Source organism: Notechis scutatus, chromosome 11 (genome assembly GCF_049901735.1).
Source record: "Notechis scutatus isolate UNSWTSFEM ecotype Mainland chromosome 11, rNotScu1.2, whole genome shotgun sequence".
NCBI lineage: Eukaryota > Metazoa > Chordata > Lepidosauria > Squamata > Elapidae > Notechis > Notechis scutatus.
The window spans coordinates 20,101,514-20,127,887 of NC_142019.1; the positions used below are offsets into that span (position 1 = coordinate 20,101,514).

General features: G+C 47.4%; 2 protein-coding genes across 2 annotated transcripts; both read right to left on the bottom strand.

Moving 5' to 3' along the window:
* Window positions 1–715: 715 nt before the first annotated feature.
* On the bottom strand, window positions 716–12,898 carry VPS33B (VPS33B late endosome and lysosome associated). The gene is made up of 23 exons (XM_026684701.2): window positions 12,782–12,898; window positions 12,630–12,710; window positions 11,387–11,448; window positions 11,264–11,313; window positions 11,116–11,183; window positions 10,102–10,147; window positions 9,810–9,904; window positions 8,766–8,870; window positions 6,134–6,230; window positions 5,548–5,625; window positions 5,300–5,373; window positions 5,093–5,179; window positions 4,918–5,008; window positions 4,554–4,628; window positions 3,420–3,484; window positions 3,281–3,335; window positions 3,150–3,196; window positions 2,853–2,985; window positions 2,674–2,747; window positions 2,503–2,604; window positions 2,329–2,401; window positions 1,777–1,887; window positions 716–1,343 (listed from the first exon to the last, which is right to left on the bottom strand). Exons 1-23 carry the CDS (start codon window positions 12,866–12,868, stop codon window positions 1,264–1,266), a joined length of 1,836 nt encoding a protein of 611 aa, XP_026540486.1. The 5' UTR covers window positions 12,869–12,898; the 3' UTR covers window positions 716–1,263.
* Window positions 11,264–13,897, bottom strand: HDDC3 (HD domain containing 3). The gene is given in 7 exon segments (XM_087973036.1): window positions 11,264–11,313; window positions 11,387–11,448; window positions 12,630–12,710; window positions 12,782–13,201; window positions 13,204–13,312; window positions 13,377–13,432; window positions 13,514–13,897. Coding segments are annotated over 4 exon segments (609 nt in total). The 5' UTR covers window positions 13,698–13,897; the 3' UTR covers window positions 11,264–11,313; window positions 11,387–11,448; window positions 12,630–12,710; window positions 12,782–12,941.
* Window positions 13,898–26,374: the final 12,477 nt, after the last annotated feature.

Consider the following 26,374-nt stretch of genomic DNA (forward strand, 5'->3'; position numbering starts at 1 on the left):
AACCCATCACCTCCTTTGTTTTTGGCTTTTTCTCTATCTTTTCTTTCCAGGGGGCTCTTCCTTTAATAGTGTTTAAAAAGTTTCTCACCCAGTTTGATTACACTCTTTCCATTTCTTCTTTCTGTCGGCAGCTGCCCCAGCCTTGTAGCCGTTCATAATGACCGCTTTCCTTCCCAGTTAGCTAGAGAGGCTATCTCTGGATCAACCAGGGATATTGCGGTATCCCTGGGATCTACAGAGTGTCCCCCCCTTAGTAATTGCTCCTCCAAGACAATTTAGATCCAAAGGGAACACCGGTTGTTGGGATTTATAAGGGTCCCCTGAGAGCACCGAGGAAGTCCGCTGCATCAGCTCTGCCCTCCGCTGGGTGGGAGAGCTTTTAACCAGGTGGGGAATGGCTGGAGATCTGAGGCCATTGAAGGCACCCATGTGAAAAACAGTATCCTATCCCTGAAGATGAGTGGGTCTTTGGTCCTTCTGCCAGGTGGCTCCCCCCCATTTCCCTTTTAGAGGCTGTGGACTCTCTTTGTAATCTTTTCTGTCCTTTCCTTCACAGTTACCTCCCCCCCAATTTCCATCCAGTTTTGTTTGGCACAGTTTCTGCTAGAAGAGAAAGAATTGGGCATGCTTCTGATCTGGGATTTGGGGAAGGTAGAGAATGAGCAGGCACAAAGGCATCAAGGAAATAGCACAAAAGGCAATGGACCAGTAGCAGTTACATGAATTAATCTTTTATTTTGTTTTATTCCTGTGGTTTCCTGTAAGATGTTTATGTGCATTATACATGGACCCATTTATTGCAGGAAAAGTTTCCAGATAGCTGAAGGCTGAAAAAAAAAATTGGGGGGACAGGACACTGGGCCACTTGGGTTTTGTTTTTAGTCTATGGAGGATTTTTCTTCATTTTTCCTGGGTGAGCAGGAAAGAACTGTCTGAAATTGTGGGCTTTCTTCTTTTCACTAAAGATTCTAATTTTCTTTCACTGCTGGACACTTCTCTGCCTTGCTAGACACTTTCTCTCCCAAGGAAAGGAAAGCTCCTGTTTCCAAAGAAGCACTTTTGGACTAATACAGTCCAACAGAGAAATCCCAGCAGCTCCCACCCAATGGAAGACCAGAAGGGGAAAGGTGCTCTCTGCTCTTCTTATCCCTGGGAGGGTAAATGATGGTGATTAGCTGGTGGGAATACAGTTTCTCCCTGGCTGGGCAGAAGAACCAAGGTATTTTCAAGCATCCTTTCGCCTCCAGTTTGCTTCAGATGCGGTCACATCCTCATCTCCATGGTGGATTCCAGCAGACGAGCACTGTTGGTGATGGCCGTCGTCAGGATTATGAATCGGAGCCCTGGTGGAGAGGCAAAGGTGACCCTGCAGAGAATAAAAGGCTTCCCTGCCCTGAGACCCCAGCTCAAGCCCCTTGTAAGCCTAAACTATCTATCCCATGGGACTGTGAGAAGAACTGGAAGGAGGGAGGGGACACCTGCTTGACTTCTTGAAAGAAGAGTAAAGACAAAAATCCCAAAGACCCCAAACCCCAAAAGAAGCCCGATGGGAAGCTACCGCAACTGTCTTATCTGTGTAACTGGACACTGAGGGGAAACCGGTTACAAAAAGCTTACTTTTTCTCTTGATTTGCTCAAGCTTACTTTTAAAATGGCCAGAAGCAGGGCCCTCACTTCAAACTAACCTACATCACCACCCAGTTTATGTGCAGGGGCTCATAATGTTACACCATGCAGGTCCACCACTCATTGCCCCAGTTTGGGTGCATCTCATACCTCTTTCTCTGCCAAGGAAGCGGAGAGCAGCAACCTCAGAGAAGGTGCAGCCTCCTAAGAAGACTACCAGGATGACTTGCTGGGAGGCTGGAGGTCGAGGCTCTTCTGTAGCTGCAAGGAAAATGTACCTAAATCCATGCCTCCAGATCAGTTGGAAGATGCCTATGGAGGCATCCGATTGATCAATATCTCTTCCACATTCTCCTCAGGTTGGGATCCGCTCAGAGCAGAGTCCTAACAATGATTCCTTCATATCAGCATTTCCCAGAGGCAGAATGGGAATCGGGAGGGTACCAAGGACCCTGGCAGCTCTCTTAACCTCCCCAATTCTCTTGCCGATATTGCCTTTTAGATAGTTTAGCAAGATTGAGTCACCACAATTCTTGGGGGACACCTGCCAATACTTTTACTGATAATAAAATCCACACCACGACCACTGAAGGGAACAGGCAGCATGCCCCTTTCTGTCCAGAAGGGTGAAATTGCTGGATGGAGCAGGACACACAGAACATCTTTAAGCTGGAAGAACAGTGGGCCTAGCCAGCCACTTACCTGTGACAAACTCATGGCCCCCGAGCAATCTCGCCACCTCTTCCAGGCCCAGCCAGCCCCTCCGCTCCAGCACCTGAGATAAGAGTAAGAATCAAGCCAGAGCTGCCGAGGGGGGAAAAAGGAGCCCTCCCCAAACACCCCTATTAGTCCCAGCAGTCCAAAGGCTCTTAGCACCTGTTCCATTATCTTGCAACTGAGGGGCACATAGGCGCCACTGAACACGTAGGCCATGTCCCGGGGAACTTTCAGGTCGTATTCTCCAGTCCCACGTGGGATCTGCATGGGAACAGGTGGTCAAAATTGGAGGCCTCTTCCCTCTCTGCCTTAACTGAATCATGAACTCACCAGACCCAGCTTCTTGCTTATAGCTCGGAAATTGTTCTTCCTGGCCAGTGAACTGAAGGCATCCGAGAGCTTCTCTGGGTGGGGGGAAGAGGGGGAAGGTTCTTGAAGACTGAAAATACCCATCTCTTTGTCCCTTCCCAGAAGGAGCCAGGGCACAATGGAATCCCAAAGTCCCTTACCTGCCGCTTTATCTGTCACCAGCTTGCTGACTTTGTTCTCCATAGCCGCCAGAGTCTCACCGGACACTTGCTCTGTCAAGAGCCCCAACTGCTTCAGGTTATGGAAGGTCAGCAGGTGCTCTGGTCCATAACTCTGTCAACGGGCAGGGATGGGCATCACAGCAGAACAAGAGACAGGTGCAGAACACAGTGAAAGTGAAAGCCTTGGGGAGGGGGGCAGAGCTGCACCTCCAGAAAGCTGACTCAGGACCTCTCTGCTACCCAGGGGAGGGAGGAGGGCCACACGTCCAGCCTCACCTGCAGGTACTGGGTTTTCAGGGAGCGGTAGTCCTTGGGAGAAAGTCCTGGAGAAGCAGGCAGAAGATGTGGGGTCAAGGCACACAGCAGGGCCTACCTGACTCAGCCCACCTTTCCGAGCCAGAACCCACCATTCTCCGTGATCGACAACAGGCACAATATTCTCAAACTCTCAATCGGGGTGACCTGTTTCCAGAAGAGGGCAGGAGAAACCAGTCAATGGATAGCCTTTCCCAGGCTTGGGCCACTTCCTCATTCCCCTCCTCTCACCTGCCGGTCAATGTGCTCTTCAATGAAGCTGATGCTCTCCCGGATATCAAACCCTTCCAGAAGAGCTGCCGAGCAAACAGAGTGATAGCAAAGCCAGGCCCAGCCTCTCTCTCACCTTTGTTTGCCAAAGACCCCCGCGTGGCCTCTGCCTCCTAGCACCTCCCCTCCTCATGAGGCCCCTCCAGCTATCAGAAAGGAAACATCCAATGCCCACAGACCCAACCCTCAAGCTGAGAATCTTTCAGAATCAGGCTGGTGCCCAAGGCTGGCAGGAGGGAGACTTTCCCCGCTTTCATATGGAGACTCCCAAGAACAATGCGTACTGATTCCAACCTTGCTTTGGGGTAGGGTTATACGAAGTGCGGTGAGCCAAGTAAATGTAAAGGCATTTTTAAAAGTCTTTAACTAAACCTTCGATACCAAAACCGTTCAATACAGTTCTTCATGCATTCCTCTTCTTGCAGCCATGCTTACCCCACTTCATATCCTGCCCGTCATCTCTCCTCTTCCTTCATGCACTTCTTTTGCATCTGGATCTGAAATCATCTCCTCTGCAAGACCAGACCACCTCTTTGCCCACCCACTCAAGTTCCTTTGATGTTTCTCCGGATACTCCCAGCAACAAGGGAATCAATGTCCTTTTCTGCCCTTCCAGCCGCTTATTCCATACAATGGACTACATCCAATCCACTACATCCAATCCACTTCCCTTATGCAGCATTTGCAGGTCTTAAGGTTTCTGCATCCTTTCCCCCTCATCTGCAAACATTCCTCCAAAGTGTTCACCTCCTTGAGCTGGTCTTTACCATATATGTATCTTGCATCTACTCATTCTAGTACATTTTCATTTCCATGCTTGCTACATCACTATAGATGAACCCATTTTTCAATCAGCAACACAGAAATTACTGCATGCAAAAGGACATGAATGTTCACAACCAGCAAATTCTGCTGTTGCCAAAATACTTTTTTATAGATTTATCCATAAATACCTCCTGTCCACTTGCTAACCTTCCCATTGGTTCTAATGGTTTTCAGGAGAGAATTTCCATCATCTGATACCTTCCCACATTCAGTAACCAACTCCAGTCCCATCATCGAATTCAGCTAGTTCGCTTGTACATTCCTTCTTACCATGTTCTGTCTTCAACAGTTCCTGGAAATCTTGTTTAGTTTTTTTCTTCATGATGGACTCACAGGCCCCAATATCTACACACATAAGGAAGATGGTCAAACCAGGAGGGGAAAATATTTTCTGGGACACACCTAAAGCTACCAGTGAATCCTTCAGCACTGAGTCTTAACAACTAAAGACAGCTTGAAGCCCTCCTGCTGGGGCCAGGCCAGAGACAGGTTTTACAGAATGGTTGAAAAGGCTCCGCTGCCCACATCTGGCTGGGACGGGGCAGTGGGCCATGCAAAAAAAAAAAAAAAGAGTCCAGGGAGGTTTTGTTCCTATGATTCCTCTGCCTGGGACACTCTGACTGAGAACACTTACGGAGACTCAGCAAGCGATGTTCTTGTTTCAGGCCCTTCAGTTCTTGGGAGACAAAGTTCTTCATCTGCTTAATATCCATTCCCCGTCGTCGCTGGAAGAGAGACATTTCCTACAGGCTGGGCCAGCCACAAATCCATCCCTTGTGGCCATTATTGCCCCATTCTAGCCTACGCACATCATACTGGGCCTGCAGGTTCCGTGCCTTCTGACTCAGAAGACCAAACACGTTGGAGAAGTGCTCATTGCGGATTTCGCTGAACACCTGTAGAGAGATGCAGGCCAGACCACAGTAATCCAGAGAAGCCCCTTGCCACTCTCCCAACCATCAGGTTTCTGCTCTCAGAAACTCCTGAACTTCTGTCCAAGAGCAGAGAGAGTTTACCTTGTCTTGGGAATTCAGCAGGACTTTAATGCTTTGGTCAGAGGAGGTAACATCTGGACCAAAATCCACACTTCCTGCAGAACATGAGTTGCTCAAGTTACTTGCCCCATGGCACTCAGCTTACCAGGGTCCTCTCATTAGTTGCCCAGTAATTATTCTGGATGATGGCATCTCTGGACACCTCCAATCCAGCCTTCAGAAACTGGAATATGCCAATGCCAGAAGCTCAAGGATGGGGAGGAACTCACCACATTTTATGCGGAAGGTATCATCCACCAGGCCTTCGTAGATCACCTGAGAGCAAAGGGCTGTAACGTAATCCACATCTAAAAAGAGATAAACATGACGCCTCTCTTGTAACAAGAGTCCTAGGCCCAGCTCAGAAGCCAAAAGCAGTGTCTATGGGCAGAGTAGAAGAACAGTGATCTGAAACTGGAGAACAGCTTCCACTTGGTACAGATACAGGGAGTTCCCAGGGTCAAGCAGACTATTTTGCCACTTCTAGCTACCAATTTCGAGCTCATTAATAATGTTTGCTCAAACTAAGGCACAACAGCTGCTTTTCTCTGAAATTCCAATGGCACTGGGAGTGCCTCACAATTTTGGCAATTGCTTGGGTCTCTTGCAACTTCCAGGACATGTGAAACCAAGAAATAAAATCTGTGGGAATCACTTTCTGACTTCCAAAATCCCCAAAAAAAAAAAAAAAAAAAAACTTGGGGAAAGCTGCCACACAGCACCTGCACCCAAAGAAGGCTAAGCAGGAGCTCCCACTGGAACCAAGGAAGGTTTCTAGGCCGGATACCATCTCCCTTCCCTTTCCCCCAGACCCACCTCTGTCTATAAGGAAGACATGGCTAATCTCTGGCTTCCGATCCATGTTGTCAACCTCGCTCTCTTCTGCTATGTCACGCCAAAGCTCATGGACCATCTAGGAGAAATTAACCCATTGCACTTTATAGGACCCTTCAGGTCCTTGCAAGGATCTCCCTTGCAAGATCGTTTCCTAATGACAGGCACCTGCTTCATCATGACAAAAGAGAGCCAACATCTTACCAACACAGAGCAAAGCTTTCAGGAACTTCCGGCTGTACTTCCAGTGCTATAGGAAGCAAGGACTGCGAGCTCTGTGGCCCTGCTCCAAGTCAGAGGGCTCCATAAGGTGCCATAGCCACCCTGGAGGGGTGGTGAAGTAAAGGGGTTGCCGTGCAGGTCAAGGAGAACCCCATCTCTCCTCCCTGACTTGGAAATCCCCCCCCCTCCAAAGTTTAGCGGCAGCAAAATGGCTGCCATGAAGCCAGGAGCAGTCTGAACACCTAAGATAGTGAAGAAGCGGAGACACAGTGAATGGTGTGTGAACTGGGTGAGAGAATACTTTTTGTTGAAATATGACCGCAAGGAATTTAAGGGGAATATATATCCAGAACTATTTATCAAAGTGGCGAACAGGCACCTTGGAAAAATATCAGAGAATTTAAGAAGAGAAATTTAAAAAAAAAATCTACAGAAAATTGAACTTTCAAAGTAAAAAGACATGGTATCGAGAAGGCATTTTAAAATGCTGGAATAATGGACCTAAACTCTTTTTTATAAATACTGCCTACTTATTGGATTTATAATTTAAAATAATTAAAATCGGACTTGCTAGCAGAGAGGTTGAAATAGGCTGAAGAAAGAGTGCCATCTGCTGATGAGAGGGCAACTGTGCAAGTCTGGAATAACTATCTGAAGGACTGAAAATACTCATTGGATTACATGCATCTACTCTAAGGCTACTAGAAACTTGAATAAGAAACAAGAATTTCAGTTAAAAGACCTTTGAATGTTATTGAATGTTCAAAAGTGACTTGAAGAGGTGTGAAAAACACCCTTGTGTATTTTAAATTGATTTGACTGACTAGTGATTAAGCATTAAAAATTGTGATCTAGTAAGCTCTGCTTTGAATCAATGAATCCTGGACAACTGGCCAAAAAGGAGAAATATTAAACCAAATAAGTCACAATGCAAGGCAAAAAGGAGCGGAGTTTTAAATGGAATGGAGATGAAGTTTCAAAGCATTAAGGGCCTTTTACAGGAACAACATAATGCGATGGTGAAAATATTTGATCATATAGACCAAAAACTGGACAATATTATACAAGGGACAAGGAATAAAGATCAGAACAATGAGCAAAGAAAGGAGCCATCAGAAGGAATGGAGAGGAAAGCAGAACTGAGAAAACAACAAAAAGAAGACAACAAAGAGAAGCTACTACAATTAATAATGATTAAGGAATTAAAATAGGGAAATATTTTAAAGGATTTAAAAAGGGAATGGGAGAAACAAGAAGCTATTTGGGGGAAAGAGACAGGGACTAGAACAGATAGCTTTAAAATTAGATAGTGGGAAAGGATAGAGAAGAGAGGGAATTAGATTGCAGAATCAAAATATAGAGCTAGATGAAGTAAAAGATTTAAAAGAAGAATATGGGAGGCAAGTCAAAAAAAATAAGAATAAAAGTTCTGATGCGGACAAGAGATGATGGATAAAAAAAACAAGAGTAAAGGTCTTCCATGAATACATTTTACTAAACATAGGTGAATAAATATTAGATTTATTTATGCTGGATAGTTATTTGTATACGGTGTGATAGACATTAGGATAACATTTTAGAGTGAAATATAGGAATTATGAATAAAAATTAAGCATTAATTGGAAAATTAGATATTAAATGATGACATTAAATATGCATAAAATATGATTAGCAGTAAAATGCTAAAATTAATGGGTGATTAGATAATGAAAGGATATATTTTAATGTAAATATGTGTATTAACAGTAGAGGCATGGATTGGATGATTGCTAAGAACATGAATAGATGTATTTTAATTGTTTAAATGATTGTGATTGGTACTAGAAGCATACATTGAGATATTGGTTAATGAAAGAAGAATAAAATTTTAACACAAATAGATAGAAGACATAAATAAGGAAAATATGATTAAAAAGACATGTCTTTGAATATTACAATGATATGGGGGAAGAATTAAAATTAAAAGAGAGAAATAAGAGGGGAACAATAGTACATATATATTAATATATCAAGATATATGAAAGAACAAGGGGGAGGTTTAGAAAATGAAGGACAGAAGTATAAGGTATGTGTAAATAATAGGAAATAATGAAAATGAAATGTAATTGGGAGCAATAATATTATGCTTATTTGTATCAAAATACAGGTATCGCACCATTCACATATTGATATGTATAAAGAATATAAAATAAAAAACTTGACAAAAAAAGAGCAAAGCTTTCAGGAAGGTTTTGGGTAGCTTGGAAGGAAGAGCGCCTTTTACATAAACCGCTGCATTTAGTTGAAATGTGTTCTTATGGCTCAGCCAACAACAGCCTCCATGGAGCCATTTCTTTCTCTGGGGCACATGCTCTCTAAGCAACTCTACCCGCCTGGGCTGACCTGGCCGCACCTTGGCACACCGCCCAATTCCATAAGTCTCAGTGAATGGGCCGAAGAGAGAGTTCATCAGCTGTAAACTCTGGGCCACTGTGTTGATCCACCGCTGGTCCGCTTCCTGCAAGAGTAAACGGAATGTTGGAACCTTGGAACCAGGAGGGAATAGTTGACTCTTGGAAACCCAAAACTCCACTAGCACTCAAAACAGTAATCATATTAACAGTATCAGTTAAGCATCATGACCTGCAATATGACCCAACCATTGTATCACTGATATATGCAAATACTGAAATGTCATTACTAATTGGCAGTTAATAATTAAATGTGGCTTTTATTACAAAGATTTCTTTATACAAATATGTAAGGCTTATAATCTTATGTGAATATGTAATACTTTTCTTTAGAATATGTGCTCTGATAAATGTAAAAAAGTGATTTTTTTAAAAAGATCACCTTCAAGTCCTAAAGGTTGTATGTAAGAGCCACAGTGGCGCAGGTGGTTAGAATGCAGTATTGCAGGCTACTTCTGCTAACAGCTGGCAATTTGGCAGGTCGAATCTCACCAGCTCAAGGTTGACTCAGCCTTCCATCCTTCTGAGGTTGGTAAAATGAGGACCCAGATTGTTGGGGGCGAGATGCTTGACTCTTAGAGAGGGCTGTAAAAGCACTGTGAAGCAGTATATAAATCTAAGTGCTATTGCTATTTGTGTGCATGTACATGGATATAGTACGCATGCCTTTGCATCAGTGTTGACTGCAACTCCTGGGACAAGTCTTTGTAATTTTCTTCCAGGGTGAAAGTGATTTGTCCTTGCTTCCTTCTTCCTCGACTGAGAGAGCAACTGGTCCAGAGTTCCCCCGCTGGCTTTGCACATAAGGTGGAATTAGAACTCAAGTCTGCCAGTTTGTAGCCTGGTGCTTTAATCACTACACCAAACTGCCTCTCAAGGATTTACAAGGCGGGACCAAAATACAACCTCCAAGACTAGTGATACTGGTGAGACAGCAGGCAACCACCAAGACACTCATCACAGCCAGCATAAATGACTTTACTAACCAGAAAATAATCTCGGAAGAACTCGGGCAGCTCCATGCTGATGATGTCATTATCCAGAGGGAGGAGGGAGAAGGACCACTCATCCCAGGTCACATCTAGAGGGTCAGAGATATTGTTTGGATGCCTATTCTCTTATCTACCTTTCACAGCCTGAGTGAATAGCCAGAGGTTTAAGTCTAGAGGAAAGGAGACCAGCAAATCATCACCTCCCATCTATTTCCATGCCCCTTTCCCCGTACTTTTGGGTTGAACAGAGGCATCCAGCTGTGTTTGCACTGTTCTCGAGACTTACCACCATAGATCCCTTCCTCCTCCAACACCAGCTCACATGTGTAGAACTGCAGGAGAAGACAGCCAACTTCAGGTAACCATGAAAGTGCCATACTTGGAAGCCTCAAGGACCTTAAGGGCTTCATAATCTTTCCTGGCCGAGGGCCTTCTATGGCACAAATCTCATTTACCAGCTGAGGCTCAATAATCCAGGGAAGGGTGGTGTGTGGTGCCGCCTTCAAGACACAGCATTTCTAATCAGTACCACACAAGGCCTTCACCTGAAGATTGTTCCTGGAATCTCATTTTTTTTTAAATTTGGGACTTTAATAGTGCAGGTTTTAAGGCAGAGGTGGGGAACTGTCTGGCCTCTTTATGACTTGTAGACTTCAACTCCCAGAATTCCTGAACCAGCATGGGTGTTGAAGTTCACAAGTCATAAAAGGGCCATAGTTCCCCAACCCTGTTTTAAGGAAACAGAAAGGGAAACCTATCCCACCTTTCCTGGGCATCACAACAGCTTCTGAAACACACACACACACATGCCACAAAGAAGCCACACTACCAATGTCACTGGAATCCCAAGTTAAACTGACAAATTGAACTGGGCTATGTGTGTGGCAGGATAAACCAGCACAGATTGAAACATCTCTTTCCAGCAACAAATAAAGGTGGAGGAGGAAACTTTTTCCAAGTGGGATAGTGCAATGCCTCTATGTTATTCCTCATCCCTTATAAGTTTCTCCCCAAAAGCTGATGCTCTAATTTGAAGTACCCACTCAGTGGGCCAGAAGTTTTGAGGACAGGAAACTGAAACCTACTTCTGCCCCCACCCCTTAGATAATCTGCCCTGGAAAGGAAAAGGGGGATTCTGCTAGGAGGCTCACTTAAACGTGAGCTGACATGTTGACCAATACCTCTACAAAGTTCAAGCCCATGGTGACCTCCCTCACCCCCAGGCTGGGAAGCTTTTCACTGGTACACCAGGCTAACCTAACGCTTCCGGCTGCCTGCACCCTCCCCCCATGAGCCTCACCTTTTGTGGGCTGAAGATGATCTTGTACTTGCGCACCCGACCTTCTGCTTTGTCAGCATTGATCAATTCTGCAAGGAGCACCGAGTCAGCACTGAGTTCATGGAACCCCTCCACACACACACCCCAGGAGGTGCTCCCTGCCACTCACCTGCCACCAGCCGGACACTTGTGAGTCGTGGACGGAGCAGGAAGCATAACCTGGAGGAAAGGGCAGGATGCAGTCAGGGAGGCTCAGGTGGAATGCCCCTGGCTCCCCCCCAAGCCCACTCACTGGTCACTGGAGCTGCGTGCTGGTTTCTTCTCCAGCTTGTAGAGCTTGTGCACATCGTGCTGCTGCATGGAGAGATGTACATTGTCGGATGCGGGAGGGAACAAAGGAGGTGCCCCCCCCATGGACCAGAATGGGATGTTAAAGCACAGATCCTTGGCCACCCCTCTTTTGCCCCCAACCACCCATCTCAGCCTATTTTCAGCCAGCTTTCCTCCCCTGCTGGCCCTCCCACAGCCATTCTCCACAGTCAATGGGTCCCTGCCTATTCGCTCAGACACCCTTTCACACCAGCCTTTGGCTGCACGGGACAATTAGGTGGCAGGCAGATGCAATGATGCTGTGGGGGCAATTGGTGATGGGTGACTGCAGGGGATGTGGGGAGGGCAGCATGTGATGCAATATATATATTTTTGTGGTATTTTGTGGATTAGCAGCCTTTAGACCCATTGGGGGAGGACACAGGTGGGTGGGTGTTAAGAGCGGCCAGGGAGGAAGGGTCTCCTCTAGGGAGCTTTGCAAAGACAGCTTGGCTTGCAGCTCAGTCAGCTCCAACGAAAGGAGGGAGGAGTGGCAAGGCTGGCACAGCTTCTGGTGTTACAGGATGGGAACACAATGAGTGAAAGAAAGATTCCTTTAGAAAGAAAGCATTTAGGTGCAAACAACTATCCCAGCCAATTACCAGGAATCACTTTTTTGCAAAATGTTTCTAGTTAATCAATAGCCTGACAAATGATAAAAAGCAAATCACTGTTTTGCCTGCCCCCCCAGACAGCGTCAAAAGCCGCTCCAGCCTTTCCCCTCCTCCCTCCTTTGGTTGGAGCTGACTGAGTTGCAAGCTTTGTCTTTGTCTTTGCAAAGCTCCCTAAAGGCGCCCCTCCCTTTCTCCCTGGTCCCTCCTGCTCCCCCTCCCCCTGGTCCTTGTGACAGATCGGGATGCTTTTGCACTAAATCTCTTTTGTATCAGACGCTGCCCCTCCCGAGGCCCTGCGATCATCCAATCATCGCTGCCCCCGCAGCATCATTGCTTCTGCCTATCACCCGATTGGCTGGGGGCTATTTGTCGTGGGCAGCCAAAGGCGGGGTCAAAGGGTGCCTGGGCGAATGGGCAGGCACGAATGGCCAGGGACCCACTGGCCATGGAGAATGGTTGGGGGAAGAAAGCTGGCTGTCAATGGGCTGGAGGCGAAGGAGGCGCGCGTCCCAGGGTGGGAGCCTAAAGGTCCCAGACCCCTCGCGGACCCACCTTCAGGATGGAGACGTTGGCGATGCGGTCCAGCGGGCTCATCAGGTCGGCCTCCAGGAAGAGGTCCTTCTTGCCGGGCAGCTGCGGAACCGAGAATCGGGTCAGGGCCGCCCCTCGCGACCCAGCCCCGCCCCGCCCCCGCCCGCGCCCACCTGCTCGAGGAGGTAGACCAGCTGGTCCCGGGCCAGACGCTTCAGCAGGCCGAAGTCCGGCAGGTCGGACGGGCCGCGGGAGGCCATGGCGGGGGCGCCCGAGCCCCTCCCGGAAGTGCGCGGTCCGCGGCTCCGGCACTTCCTCCGCGATGCTTCCGGGCTAGCGCGCGACGCCCCTGGCAGCCAGCAGCCGCCACAGGGGCTCCTCCAGCGCCGGGCAGCTCCCGCGGAGGGCGTTGGCCACGCGCGCCGCCCAGGCGAAGTACTCGCGCACGCGCTGCTCGGACCAGCCCTCGGGCACGCGCCGGTCCAGGTCGCGCAGGTTGTACAGCTTGTCGGCCAGCGCCACTAGCCGCGCCCCGGCGCTCAGCCCCGCCGCGCGCTCCACCTGCAGGCGCTTCCGCTCGGCCCGGGGCACGCCTTGTTGTCGGTCAGCTCCTCCACCAGGCGCCGCACCTCCGGCCCGAAGCGCTGCTCGATCTCCGCGAAGGTGGTGTCCGTATCCTCCACCGTGTCGTGCAGCAGCGCGGCCTGCGGGGCGAGGGAGGCTCAGCGCCCGCTGGGAATCCCCGCCGCCGCCGCCCTCCCGGTTTACCTGCAGCACCGCCACATCGGCCACGCCGGCCTCCTGCGCCAGGATCTGCGCCACGCCTGCGGGGGAGAGCGGAGGGGCAGAGTTACCCCCGGCCGCGCCGCCCGCCTCGCGCCGCCCGCCTCGCGCCGCCGCCTCACCGATGGGGTGGTTGATGTAGGGCGTCCGCTCCGGATCCTTGCGTCGCTGCCCCGAGTGCTTGCGGGCCGCGAAGTCAACGGCATCCAGCAGCCTCACCGCCTCGCTACCGTTCATGGCCGGGCGGGTTCGGTCCCGGCGGAGGGGAGCGGAGCGGAAATCCGGGCGGGCAGGGCCGGAGGTCATCGGGGTCCCCGACGCCTCTGTCCGCCGGGGGGGCGCCGAGCTCCGACGTCGTGGGCTGCAGAGGGGCCTTCGGGGGCGCGCAACGGCTCGCCCGCGGCGTTTCCCCGAGGACCGTGGAAGCCCCGGGCAGTTGGGCAGAGCGAAGCGGAGGCCTTTCGCCTCCTTCCAGCCGTAGGCAAAGCCTCGCCGGAAGCGGCGCCTGCCTCACTCCGTGCCGTTTCTGCCCGGGGCCGCGGAGGAATGAAGGCTGCCCTGGGAAGAGAGGAGCGGCACAGGATCGCCTTCGCTCTGTTTATTTCGACTGCATCGCGCTATTGACCAGTTGTTCTCTCAGCCCACCCACCTCACACGGTTGTTGTAGGGAAAATGAGCGAAGGGCCAAAAGGTTTATTAATTTCTTTTGCACTCAAGACTGCCTCCAGGAATCTCAAGTCAAAAGGAGTTCTCCTGCGATCACCTCTTCTCTCCTGAACGGCAACCAGTGTATTTATCAGTTTCCCTGGTCACGGGATGACCACTGAAGTTTGCTGTTTCCACTTCTCTGTGTTTTTATCCACACTGGTCTTTCATAAACCAAAAGCAATCTTTGGTGTGTATGCACTCTTCCTAGAGCAGGGGTCCCCAAACTTAGCAACTTGTGGACTTGGCACTGTCACTAGTGCGCACTGACTGTTTTTGCAGCTCTTTGTCTGAAGTATAATCTGTCTTTTGCTCCCTTCCTTTGGTGCCGCCATTACTTTTCCTTGCCCCACTTTTACCCATCACATCTTCTTAGGCTTTGATGTTCTGGCAGTGCCACCCCTGGGCATCAACTCTCTGATCTTGCTACTCTTTGTCTTTTAATTGTAGCCTGTCTTGTTTCCCCTTCCTTGACTTTGGTGCTGCCACTGATTTTCCTTCTAGCTGACTGTGTATGCAGGACTTGTGACGATCAAGTTCCATTGAAAATGACCTTCTCAATATGGCCGACTTCCTGTCCGTCGTCCGCGGCGGTGCCCCAGTGCGTTTGAAAAATGACCACCCCATCATGGCCGACTTCCCGTCCGTGCTTCTTAGTCGTCCTTCCAACTTCTTTTCGCAGCGACCTTCTCGGTAAGGAGAACTTCCTGTCCGTCGTCCACGTCCGTCCCCTACCGCCTTTGGAAAAATGACCTTCCCATCATGGCGGACTTCCCGTCCGTCCTTCTAAGTCGTCCCCCAACTTCCTTTCGCGCGGACATTTTCGGCACGGTGAACTTCTTGTCCGTTCACCGTGGCTGTCCCCCCACCCCCGATGCCTGAGAAGAACGACCTTTCTGTGGCGGGCTACTTCCCGCCCATTCTTTTTAGTCTTCCCGCCCAGTTCCTCGCACAGCGACTTTTTCGTCACTCGGGGATTTGAAGTTTATTATTCCGAATCATTAGTAATTGAAACGCCTCATGATGAAGATTAATACGGTATTACGAAAGCTCGAACCCTCTCGTGAAGGGACAGAAAAGTAAGCACAGCAGTCTCATTTTAAAAATAACTTTTAGGGGCCTTTTTTGAAACGGTTTTTTCACGGCCGCCTTTCTGAGGGAAACAGGAAACAGTGCCGTCCTGTGGTGCAGGAAGGAATAACGAAGAAGCGGGGGACCCTTTTAATAGAGTTTTTTTAGGCTATTATCCCGTATCTTTATTATTGTGGGAAGTGTATTCATTTTATGACTCAAAGCTCATGATGAAAAAGGGGTGTTTCCGTTTGAAGTGAGAAAAGGCAGTACCAAGCACTGATTAGAACTGATCTTGGAATGTTTTTGGAGTGCTGGGAACTATCACATTTTGGAATGCTTTTGAAATGCTAGATACCGGATAAAGAAGTGTCTGTTACGAGCTAGGTACCATGAAAGATAATAAAATGTAACTTGTATCCTGAAAGATAGATTGTAAATCAAGCCATTTGTATACTGGGGGCGGGGGGAGTAGTAGGGGGTAGTTTTGGGTATAAGAGTAGAGCCTTTAAGCTTTGCCTTTCGTTCCTCCCACCTGCCAGGGCAGGAACCTGTTTCTGCAGAAATGCTACAATAAAGCCTTTTTCCTTGGATCAACTTTGAATCCTGGTGGTTTTTCTTAGCCACAATCTCACATTATCAATATTAATATTAATAGGACAACACGAGACCGAAAGCCGCAATAGATGAACAGAAAAAGATGTCCCAGAAAAAGATGAGGTTGTGGGCTTAGAGGGTTGGGGTTGTGAGATTGTGGCTAAGAAAAACCACCAGGATTCAAAGTTGATCCAAGGAAAAAGGTTTTATTGTAACATTTCTGCAGAAACGGGTTCCTGCCCTGGCAGGTGGGAGGAACAAAAGGCAAAGCTTAAAGGCTCTACTCTTATACCCAAAACTACCCCCTACTACTCCCCCCTCCCAGTATACAAATGGCTTGATTTACAATCTATCTTTCAGGATACAAGTTACATTTTATTATCTTTCATGGTACCTAGCTGTAACAGATACTTCCTTATCCGGTATCTAGCATTTCAAAGGCATTCCAAAATGTGTGATATCTCCCAGTGCTTCAAAAACATTCCAAGATCAGTCAACATTCTAATCAGTGTTTGATACTGCATTTCCTTACTTCAAAGGAAACATCCCTTTTTCATCATGAGCTTTGAGTCATAAAATGAATACACTTCCCACAATCCCCCGTTCTTGTTCCATCTTTGACTCAAACTCACATTAATTTGTTCAAGATACATGGACCAAAGGTGAAGATTAATAATAACAAAATTAAGGATCCTATTAGAGTGGAGATTAGGGTGGTCATCCCTTTCTCTTTTTCTTTGGTTCAGTCCTTCCCTCAGTTTTTTCATGGAGTCCTGTACTATCCCAGAATGATCTGTATCAGATCACCTTTGAACAGAGGGTCCCACCAGATGTGTCCCGTAGACACACAACTCCAGGCTGCACAATAAAACTGACCAGCCCCTCCACAAGTCTTTTTTGTAGCTTCTTTCAGTTTTATGTCCAGGGCAGACGTAAAAATGATGTTTCTTTATGAACGTGTCATCGGTGGTGGACAAGAGGACCCTTCCCAAATCAAATTGCAGTTCTGGAAACCAAGTATTGGGAGGCCTCTTTCCGCTAGTCCAATTGACTATATCTGAATGGGAATCAAGTACAACCCAAGTAACATTCTGGTGTTGATGTGAATCCTCGCTTCCCCAGGAAGTTCCCAGTCCTAGTCCTAGAATAAAGACAATTAGCTCAGTCCAGGGTTCAGACTTCATTTTTTCAAAGTGAGCTTCAGCGGCTGACCATCCACTGGAACTGCCCTCCAAGGTTTCTCAGGTTCCGGTGCCTTCTTGACTCTGCTGTAATGCGTCCAGTGCGAACTGCAGATTCAGTTGTCAACAGCACCTGGTATGGGCCTTCCCAGCTAGGCTGCAGCTTCTCGCCTTTCCAAGTCTTTGTCAGAACCCAATCTCCAGTCTCAAAGGGATGTTGGCTCCCAGCAAGAGGTGGTCGTTGCACCAACAGTCTCTGTTTATACAGAAAAAGCAAAAAAACACCTGGACAGTATCTGCAAATATTTTCTCAAAAACAAGTCTTTAAATTCAGGAATTGGATTCCCTATTTTCGCCAAGTAGGGTCGCCCCAGTAGCATCTCGAATGGAGAGACTCCAGTGTCTTTCCTTGGACATGTTCTGATTCTGAGCAGTGCCAAAGATAAGTTCACAAGCAAGTATAGCCCACTAGAGGTTGCCCTCCCTCATGTACCTTTTCCAGAATTCCCCTCATTGCATTCACAGAGACCACCCTCACCCCCCTCTGAGGTTCTCCACCCATCCTCAGTTAATGTACACTCTTCTCTTTCCAAATCATCTTTCTCTTTTCCTTCAGGTTTCCATTCCTCATCCTCTTCCACTTCTAGCAAGGGAATTGATACCATCACCAGCTCTATCTCCCCTGCAGCTTCTTTTAATGCAAAACCTTGAAGTTTCTCATGATACCCTGCTCGTATGAAGCTAAATAGGAAACAATAATAATAACATATGCATTGTGTCTAAAGGATGAGTGGAGGAAGATAAAGAATAATATATTCTATACTATAGATATTATCTCTGTATGTACACAAGAAAATAAAATAGTCAGATTCAACTGCCCATATTGGAAGGTCCCATTGCTTCATCATTGGAGATAAGACAATGGTGATTATGTTTTCAATACTGTCTTTTGGTCCCCACCCCTTTTTTTCTGTTTCCCCCTGCTTGGATGGATGAATGCTTGTGATTTATTTATGGCTCTGTGATCCTGTACTAAACCCCGGATGCAAACTGTGAATATTGTCTCCTAGGCGTTGCAATTTGCTTGCATTTTTGAAAATAACTGTTATAACTTCCCTCCTTTTCCCTTCTCACATTGCTGTCGTTGGGGTTGTCATCTTGATTATGTATTTCTTCTACTTGGTTTTGTTCTGGTTATTTATTTATTTTTTAGTTCCTTGATATGCAGCCAGGCTGGCTTTTGAGAAATAAATGATATATCTATATCTATATATGCATATATTTTCTGGATGTTACTTGGTTGTTCTCCTTCCTCCTCTTCTCTTTTGGGATTATGTCATATGTGAGTCATGTTTTTCCACCAAAGTATGGCATAACTTTCTTTCTCAAAGCCTGATCAACAAAGATTGGTTTTCCCTTTCTCAGGTCTCCTGGTGGCTTTAAATTTTGCTGAGGGATGCTAGTAAGTAAATATCCTTTGAACCTCATGGTTGTATTTTGTGCAAAGAATTAAAAATAAAAACTAGAGGGACATAATTTGCTTCTGGAAATCATTTGTCCTCTATCGGTAAGATTTAGAGCTTATTTAGGAGACCGATAATAATTTTCTCCTTATTACCTTTGAGCTCATCCTACCAATTCCTGCAAGGAGGGATAAGCTGAGAAAGAGTGTCTGCACCCTGAATCCTGCAATTAACCCACTTAGTTTTAAGATGAGGTTCCCAACATAGCTCAGATCTGCTATATGTCTTTTGGGGTTGCCCCAAAGGTGCTTTTTGGAACGGCAACTGGATTTTCTGATTTTTTTCCGAGAAGACATTTTGCTTCTCATCCAAGAAGCTTCTTCAATTCTGAACTGAAGAATGAAGAAGCTTCTTGGGCGAAGCAAAATATCTTCCAGGAGGAAAAAAAAAGTTGCCTTTTGAAAAAAGCACCTTTGAGGCAACCATGAGTCATCCTGGATGATTGAGACTCTCCATAGACCAAATCCTCATTCCTTCCAGCTTGCTTTTGTTCTCCATCTTCCTTGGGTGAGTTTAGAGAAGGCCTCTTTCCCCACCCACTAAACTTTATTAGGTTTTGGTTTCATGGTTGGTTGATTGGTTGATTGACATCACACTAGCTTGCTCAAATATGGAGACTGCTTCAGCTGAGCCCATCCCCACCTTCTAAGGCAGAATAAGATCTGAAGAATTGAAGTTCTTCCTGAGGTCTTGATGTGGTTTTTGGAGAAAAGAGATTTTTGTTGAGGAAACTCAACTGCAGCTTGAAGGACAAAGTTACTGCTCCTGCCATCTTCACCTCTGCTGAACAGTTTGGGTAGTTTTTTTGTTTTTTTTTAATTCAACCATGGGTCAAAAATGTTTCTGTCCATCTATCTCTCTGTCACTATCTATTATCTATCTATCTATCCCTTTTTATAACCTGTAATTCCTTTTCAGGGTAGAGGTGAATGGGTGCATCTGAGCGTTTACTGGAGATGGATCGATCTGTATCGATCCATCTCTGCATCTATCTCTCACTCACTCTAGCTACCATGTTGTCTTCTATCAACTCTTTTTCATTCACTTTATCCTATGTCTATCATCTATCCTTTCTCTCTCCATCCTTCTACCTGTCATCTGTCTACTTCTATCATCCCTCTCTCTCTCTCTCATATATATATATATATTCTCTTTCTCTCTCCATCCATTCTGTCATCTGCCTGCCTTTCTACCTCTATCATCCATTTGTCTGTTTGTCTATCTTGCCCCCTTCCTCTTAACTGATCAGTGCAGGGCATTGACATTTCTTCCCAGGAGAGGGAAGGAGGAGAAAAATATCTATTATTGCGTATAGTTTTGCAACTAGCACTCCCTTGCTCTTAATATTCCATCTTCTTAGGATGAAAGTCGGTTTTTCCACCAGGAGAATTTTGCACTGCAAATTCTTCAGACTCTCCCTTTCTCAGTCTCGCCTTGCATAAATCTTTTTATATACCATGGTGATTCTAGAGAATGTCTTTCTTTTCTTGTTTGCTTTAAGTGATTTTATTTTTTTGTTCCTATAATTTAATTGTTATTTATATTCCAATGATTTATGATTGAAAGGGAAGGGAGCGGGGAAAATGCCATGTTCAATACAGAAAGGGTTAACTGGATGCTGTCGTAAGACACTTTCATTTCTTGAAATGTCAATGTTGAAGCACAAAATGTGTTCTTTCTGTATCGCTGTTCTGTATTTTAAAAGCACTCAACAATAAAATTTGCTGTCCTGTCCAAAGAACTCTGAGTGGCTAATTTGTGAAAATATCAGCCTGATTAAAAGAATTACTGTATATACTCGAGTATAAGCCTAGTTTTTGAGCCCAATTTTTGTGCTGAAAAAATCCCCCTCGGCTTATACTCGAGTCAGATTCCCTCTGAAAAAAAATGGTGTGGAGTCGCGGCCTCCGGTGGCAGCGACTCCCAACAGCCCAGCCGGGAAGGGAAAGGCAAAAGCGCTTTGCCTTTCCCTTCCCGAGGCGGCGGGACTGGGGCCGCGCCGGCGGTAGTGACTCCTGACTCAGGGGCCTCCGAGGGAGGGGAAGAGAGTGACTCCTGCCTCCCGCTGTCATCATCTTCTTCTTTTGGGTTAGTGAATCAATTAAACCTTTCATGATAGTGAGATCGTTTCCCAAATTAATTATTTTTATTTTTGAAATTTACCAGTAGCTGCTGCATTTCCCACCCTCGGCTTATACTCGAGTCAATAAGTTTTCCCAGTTTTTTGTGTAAAATTAGGTGCCTCGGCTTATATTCGGGTCGACTTATACTCGAGTATATACGGTATGAGAAAATGCGATGTAATGCTGTATTCTAATGATGTCACTTCCAAAGTCCACTACATAGATACATTTTCAGGAAACACTGAATTTTTAACCTATAGGCCTGAAACCATGCCAGCTAGCTGCTAAGAAAAGACACAGAAAAAAACACCTTTTCAATGGCATTTTTTGAAACCGGATTCTTTCTCGTGTGCCTGTTCTGCAGCAGCCTGGAATTGGAAAACAGGGCCTTCCTCTGGTCCAAGAAGGAATAGCAGCCCGAAAAAAAAACCCCTTTCAATGGGTTTTTTAGGCTACTATCCTGTATCTTAATTATTAACACCTTATTAATATTAATAGGACAACATGAGGCCAACATAAGTCCCATGGCAACTCAAGGGTCACTAAATGTGCCGGTCGTAAATCGAGGCCTATCCAAGCGAGGAAGACGGTGCCGCCGCAAGCCAGTAGCCAACGGGGAAAGCAAGGATTTACCAAAGATTAGGGAAAAAAGGGAACAACGCTTTTCGTGCACAATGACGTTTTATTGTTTAGGAAAAACCAAAACAGTGAGGTCAGCCCTGCGACATCGCGCACGCGTCCCCTACCCCTCCACTTCACCCAGGATCAATGAGACCGAGAAGTGCGGCCCGCAGAGCAGAGCGTCGGGGGAAAAGCCCCGCCCTCTATGTTGCTCTTGAGACGATCAAGTTACTTTGAAAATGACCTTCTCAATATGGCCGACTTCCCGTCCGTCCTTCCAAGTCGTCCCCTCAACGTCCTTTCGCGGCACGGTGAACTTGTCCGTCAGCGCGGCTGTCCCCCGTCCCCGCCCCCATGCCTGAGAAGAACGACCTTTCTACGACGGCCGACTTCAAGTCCATTCTTTCTAGTCTCCCCCCACACACACACACTTCCTCGCGCAGCGACTTTTTCGCCACGCTAGGATTTTAAGTTTATTATTCTATATCACCATGATAAAACGCATCCTTATTAATAGGGGCAGAGGAGGACCAGGGCCCGCAACACAGGGAAAGAAGGAGTTCCGCTTCTTAAACCGAGTTAAAAAGACGAACGAAAACTTCAATGCTCTTTCTACGGGGCAGAAAACGGTGCCCTCCTGTGGTGAAAGCCGGTATTGCGGCCACACAGAAAAAATACCTTTTCAAGGGCATTTTTTTTGAAACCGGATTCTTTCTCGTGTGCCTGTTCTGCAGCAGCCTGGAATTGGAAAATAGGGCCTTCCTCTGGTCCAAGAAGGAATAGCAGCCCGAAAAAAACCCCCTTTCAATGGGTTTTTTAGGCTACTATCCTGTATCTTAATTATTAACACCTTATTAATATTAATAGGACAACATGAGGCCAACATAAGTCCCATGGCAACTCAAGGGTCACTAAATGTGCCGGTCGTAAATCGAGGCCTATCCAAGCGAGGAAGACGGTGCCGCCGCAAGCCAGTAGCCAACGGGGAAAGCAAGGATTTACCAAAGATTAGGGAAAAAAGGGAACAACGCTTTTCGTGCACAATGACGTTTTATTGTTTAGGAAAAACCAAAACAGTGAGGTCAGCCCTGCGACATCGCGCACGCGTCCCCTACCCCTCCACTTCACCCAGGATCAATGAGACCGAGAAGTGCGGCCCGCAGAGCAGAGCGTCGGGGGGAAAAGCCCCGCCCCTCTATGTTGCTCTTGAGACGATCAAGTTACTTTGAAAATGACCTTCTCAATATGGCCGACTTCCCGTCCGTCCTTCCAAGTCGTCCCCTCAACGTCCTTTCGCGGCACGGTGAACTTGTCCGTCAGCGCGGCTGTCCCCCCGTCCCCGCCCCCATGCCTGAGAAGAACGACCTTTCTACGACGGCCGACTTCAAGTCCATTCTTTCTAGTCTCCCCACACACACACACACACACTTCCTCGCGCAGCGACTTTTTCGCCACGCTAGGATTTTAAGTTTATTATTCTATATCACCATGATAAAACGCATCCTTATTAATAGGGGCAGAGGAGGACCAGGGCCCGCAACACAGGGAGAGAAGGAGTTCCGCTTCTTAAACCGAGTTAAAAAGACGAACGAAAACTTCAATGCTCTTTCTACGGGGCAGAAAACGGTGCCCTCCTGTGGTGAAAGCCGGTATTGCGGCCACACAGAAAAAATACCTTTTCAAGGGCATTTTTTTGAAACCGGATTCTTTCTCGTGTGCCTGTTCTGCAGCAGCCTGGAATTGGAAAACAGGGCCTTCCTCTGGTCCAAGAAGGAATAGCAGCCCGAAAAAAAACCCCTTTCAATGGGTTTTTTAGGCTACTATCCTGTATCTTAATTATTAACACCTTATTAATATTAATAGGACAACATGAGGCCAACATAAGTCCCATGGCAACTCAAGGGTCACTAAATGTGCCGGTCGTAAATCGAGGCCTATCCAAGCGAGGAAGACGGTGCCGCCGCAAGCCAGTAGCCAACGGGGAAAGCAAGGATTTACCAAAGATTAGGGAAAAAAGGGAACAACGCTTTTCGTGCACAATGACGTTTTATTGTTTAGGAAAAACCAAAACAGTGAGGTCAGCCCTGCGACATCGCGCACGCGTCCCCTACCCCTCCACTTCACCCAGGATCAATGAGACCGAGAAGTGCGGCCCGCAGAGCAGAGCGTCGGGGGGAAAAGCCCCGCCCCTCTATGTTGCTCTTGAGACGATCAAGTTACTTTGAAAATGACCTTCTCAATATGGCCGACTTCCCGTCCGTCCTTCCAAGTCGTCCCCTCAACGTCCTTTCGCGGCACGGTGAACTTGTCCGTCAGCGCGGCTGTCCCCCCGTCCCCGCCCCCCATGCCTGAGAAGAACGACCTTTCTACGACGGCCGACTTCAAGTCCATTCTTTCTAGTCTCCCCACACACACACACACACTTCCTCGCGCAGCGACTTTTTCGCCACGCTAGGATTTTAAGTTTATTATTCTATATCACCATGATAAAACGCATCCTTATTAATAGGGGCAGAGGAGGACCAGGGCCCGCAACACAGGGAGAGAAGGAGTTCCGCTTCTTAAACCGAGTTAAAAAGACGAACGAAAACTTCAATGCTCTTTCTACGGGGCAGAAAACGGTGCCCTCCTGTGGTGAAAGCCGGTATTGCGGCCACACAGAAAAAATACCTTTTCAAGGGCATTTTTTTGAAACCGGATTCTTTCTCGTGTGCCTGTTCTGCAGCAGCCTGGAATTGGAAAACAGGGCCTTCCTCTGGTCCAAGAAGGAATAGCAGCCCGAAAAAAAACCCCTTTCAATGGGTTTTTTAGGCTACTATCCTGTATCTTAATTATTAACACCTTATTAATATTAATAGGACAACATGAGGCCAACATAAGTCCCATGGCAACTCAAGGGTCACTAAATGTGCCGGTCGTAAATCGAGGCCTATCCAAGCGAGGAAGACGGTGCCGCCGCAAGCCAGTAGCCAACGGGGAAAGCAAAGATTTACCAAAGATTAGGGAAAAAAGGGAACAACGCTTTTCGTGCACAATGACGTTTTATTGTTTAGGAAAAACCAAAACAGTGAGGTCAGCCCTGCGACATCGCGCACGCGTCCCCTACCCCTCCACTTCACCCAGGATCAATGAGACCGAGAAGTGCGGCCCGCAGAGCAGAGTGTCGGGGGGAAAAGCCCCGCCCCTCTATGTTGCTCTTGAGACGATCAAGTTACTTTGAAAATGACCTTCTCAATATGGCCGACTTCCCGTCCGTCCTTCCAAGTCGTCCCCTCAACGTCCTTTCGCGGCACGGTGAACTTGTCCGTCAGCGCGGCTGTCCCCCGTCCCCGCCCCCATGCCTGAGAAGAACGACCTTTCTACGACGGCCGACTTCAAGTCCATTCTTTCTAGTCTCCCCCACACACACACACACTTCCTCGCGCAGCGACTTTTTCGCCACGCTAGGATTTTAAGTTTATTATTCTATATCACCATGATAAAACGCATCCTTATTAATAGGGGCAGAGGAGGACCAGGGCCCGCAACACAGGGAGAGAAGGAGTTCCGCTTCTTAAACCGAGTTAAAAAGACGAACGAAAACTTCAATGCTCTTTCTACGGGGCAGAAAACGGTGCCCTCCTGTGGTGAAAGCCGGTATTGCGGCCACACAGAAAAAACACCTTTTCAATGGCATTTTTGAAACCGGATTCTTTCTCGTGTGCCTGTTCTGCAGCAGCCTGGAATTGGAAAACAGGGCCTTCCTCTGGTTGCCCGAAAAAACCCCTTTCAATGGGTTTTTAGGCTACTATCCTGTATCTTAATTATTAACACCTTATTAATATTAATAGGACAACATGAGGCCAACATAAGTCCCATGGCAACTCAAGGGTCACTAAATGTGCCGGTCGTAAATCGAAGCCTATCCAAGCGAGGAAGAGGGTGCCGCCGCAAGCCAGTAGCCAACGGGGAAAGCAAGGATTTACCAAAGATTAGGGAAAAAGGGAACAACGCTTTTCGTGCACAATGACGTTTTATTGTTTAGGAAAAACCAAAACAGTGAGGTCAGCCCTGCGACATCGCGCACGCGTCCCTACCCCCCCAACTTCACCCAGGATCAATGAGACCGAGAAGTGCGGCCCGCAGAGCAGAGCGTCGGGGGAAAGCCCCCCCTCTATGTTGCTCTTGAGACGATCAAGTTACTTTGAAAATGACCTTCTCAATATGGCCGACTTCCCGTCCGTCCTTCCAAGTCGTCCCTCAACGTCCTTTCGCGGCACGGTGAACTTGTCCGTCAGCGCGGCTGTCCCCCGTCCCCGCCCCCCATGCCTGAGAAGAACGACCTTTCTACGACGGCCGACTTCAAGCCCATTCTTTCTAGTCTCCACACACACACACACACTTCCTCGCGCAGCGACTTTTCGCCACGCTAGGATTTTAAGTTTATTATTCTATATCACCATGATAAAACGCATCCTTATTAATAGGGGCAGAGGAGGACCAGGGCCCGCAACACAGGAGAGAAGGAGTTCCGCTTCTTAAACCGAGTTAAAAAGACGAACGAAAACTTCAATGCTCTTTCTACGGGGCAGAAAACGGTGCCCTCCTGTGGTGAAAGCCGGTATTGCGGCCACACAGAAAAAATACCTTTTCAAGGGCATTTTTTTTGAAACCGGATTCTTTCTCGTGTGCCTGTTCTGCAGCAGCCTGGAATTGGAAAACAGGGCCTTCCTCTGGTCCAAGAAGGAATAGCAGCCCGAAAAAAACCCCTTTCAATGGGTTTTTAGGCTACTATCCTGTATCTTAATTATTAACACCTTATTAATATTAATAGGACAACATGAGGCCAACATAAGTCCATGGCAACTCAAGGGTCACTAAATGTGCCGGTCGTAAATCGAGGCCTATCCAAGCGAGGAAGACGGTGCCGCCGCAAGCCAGTAGCCAACGGGGAAAGCAAGGATTTACCAAAGATTAGGGGAAAAAGGGAACAACGCTTTTCGTGCACAATGACGTTTTATTGTTTAGGAAAAACCAAAACAGTGAGGTCAGCCCTGCGACATCGCGCACGCGTCCTACCCCCCGCCCCCAACTTCACCCAGGATCAATGAGACCGAGAAGTGCGGCCCGCAGAGCAGAGCGTCGGGGGGAAAGCCCCGCCCTCTATGTTGCTCTTGAGACGA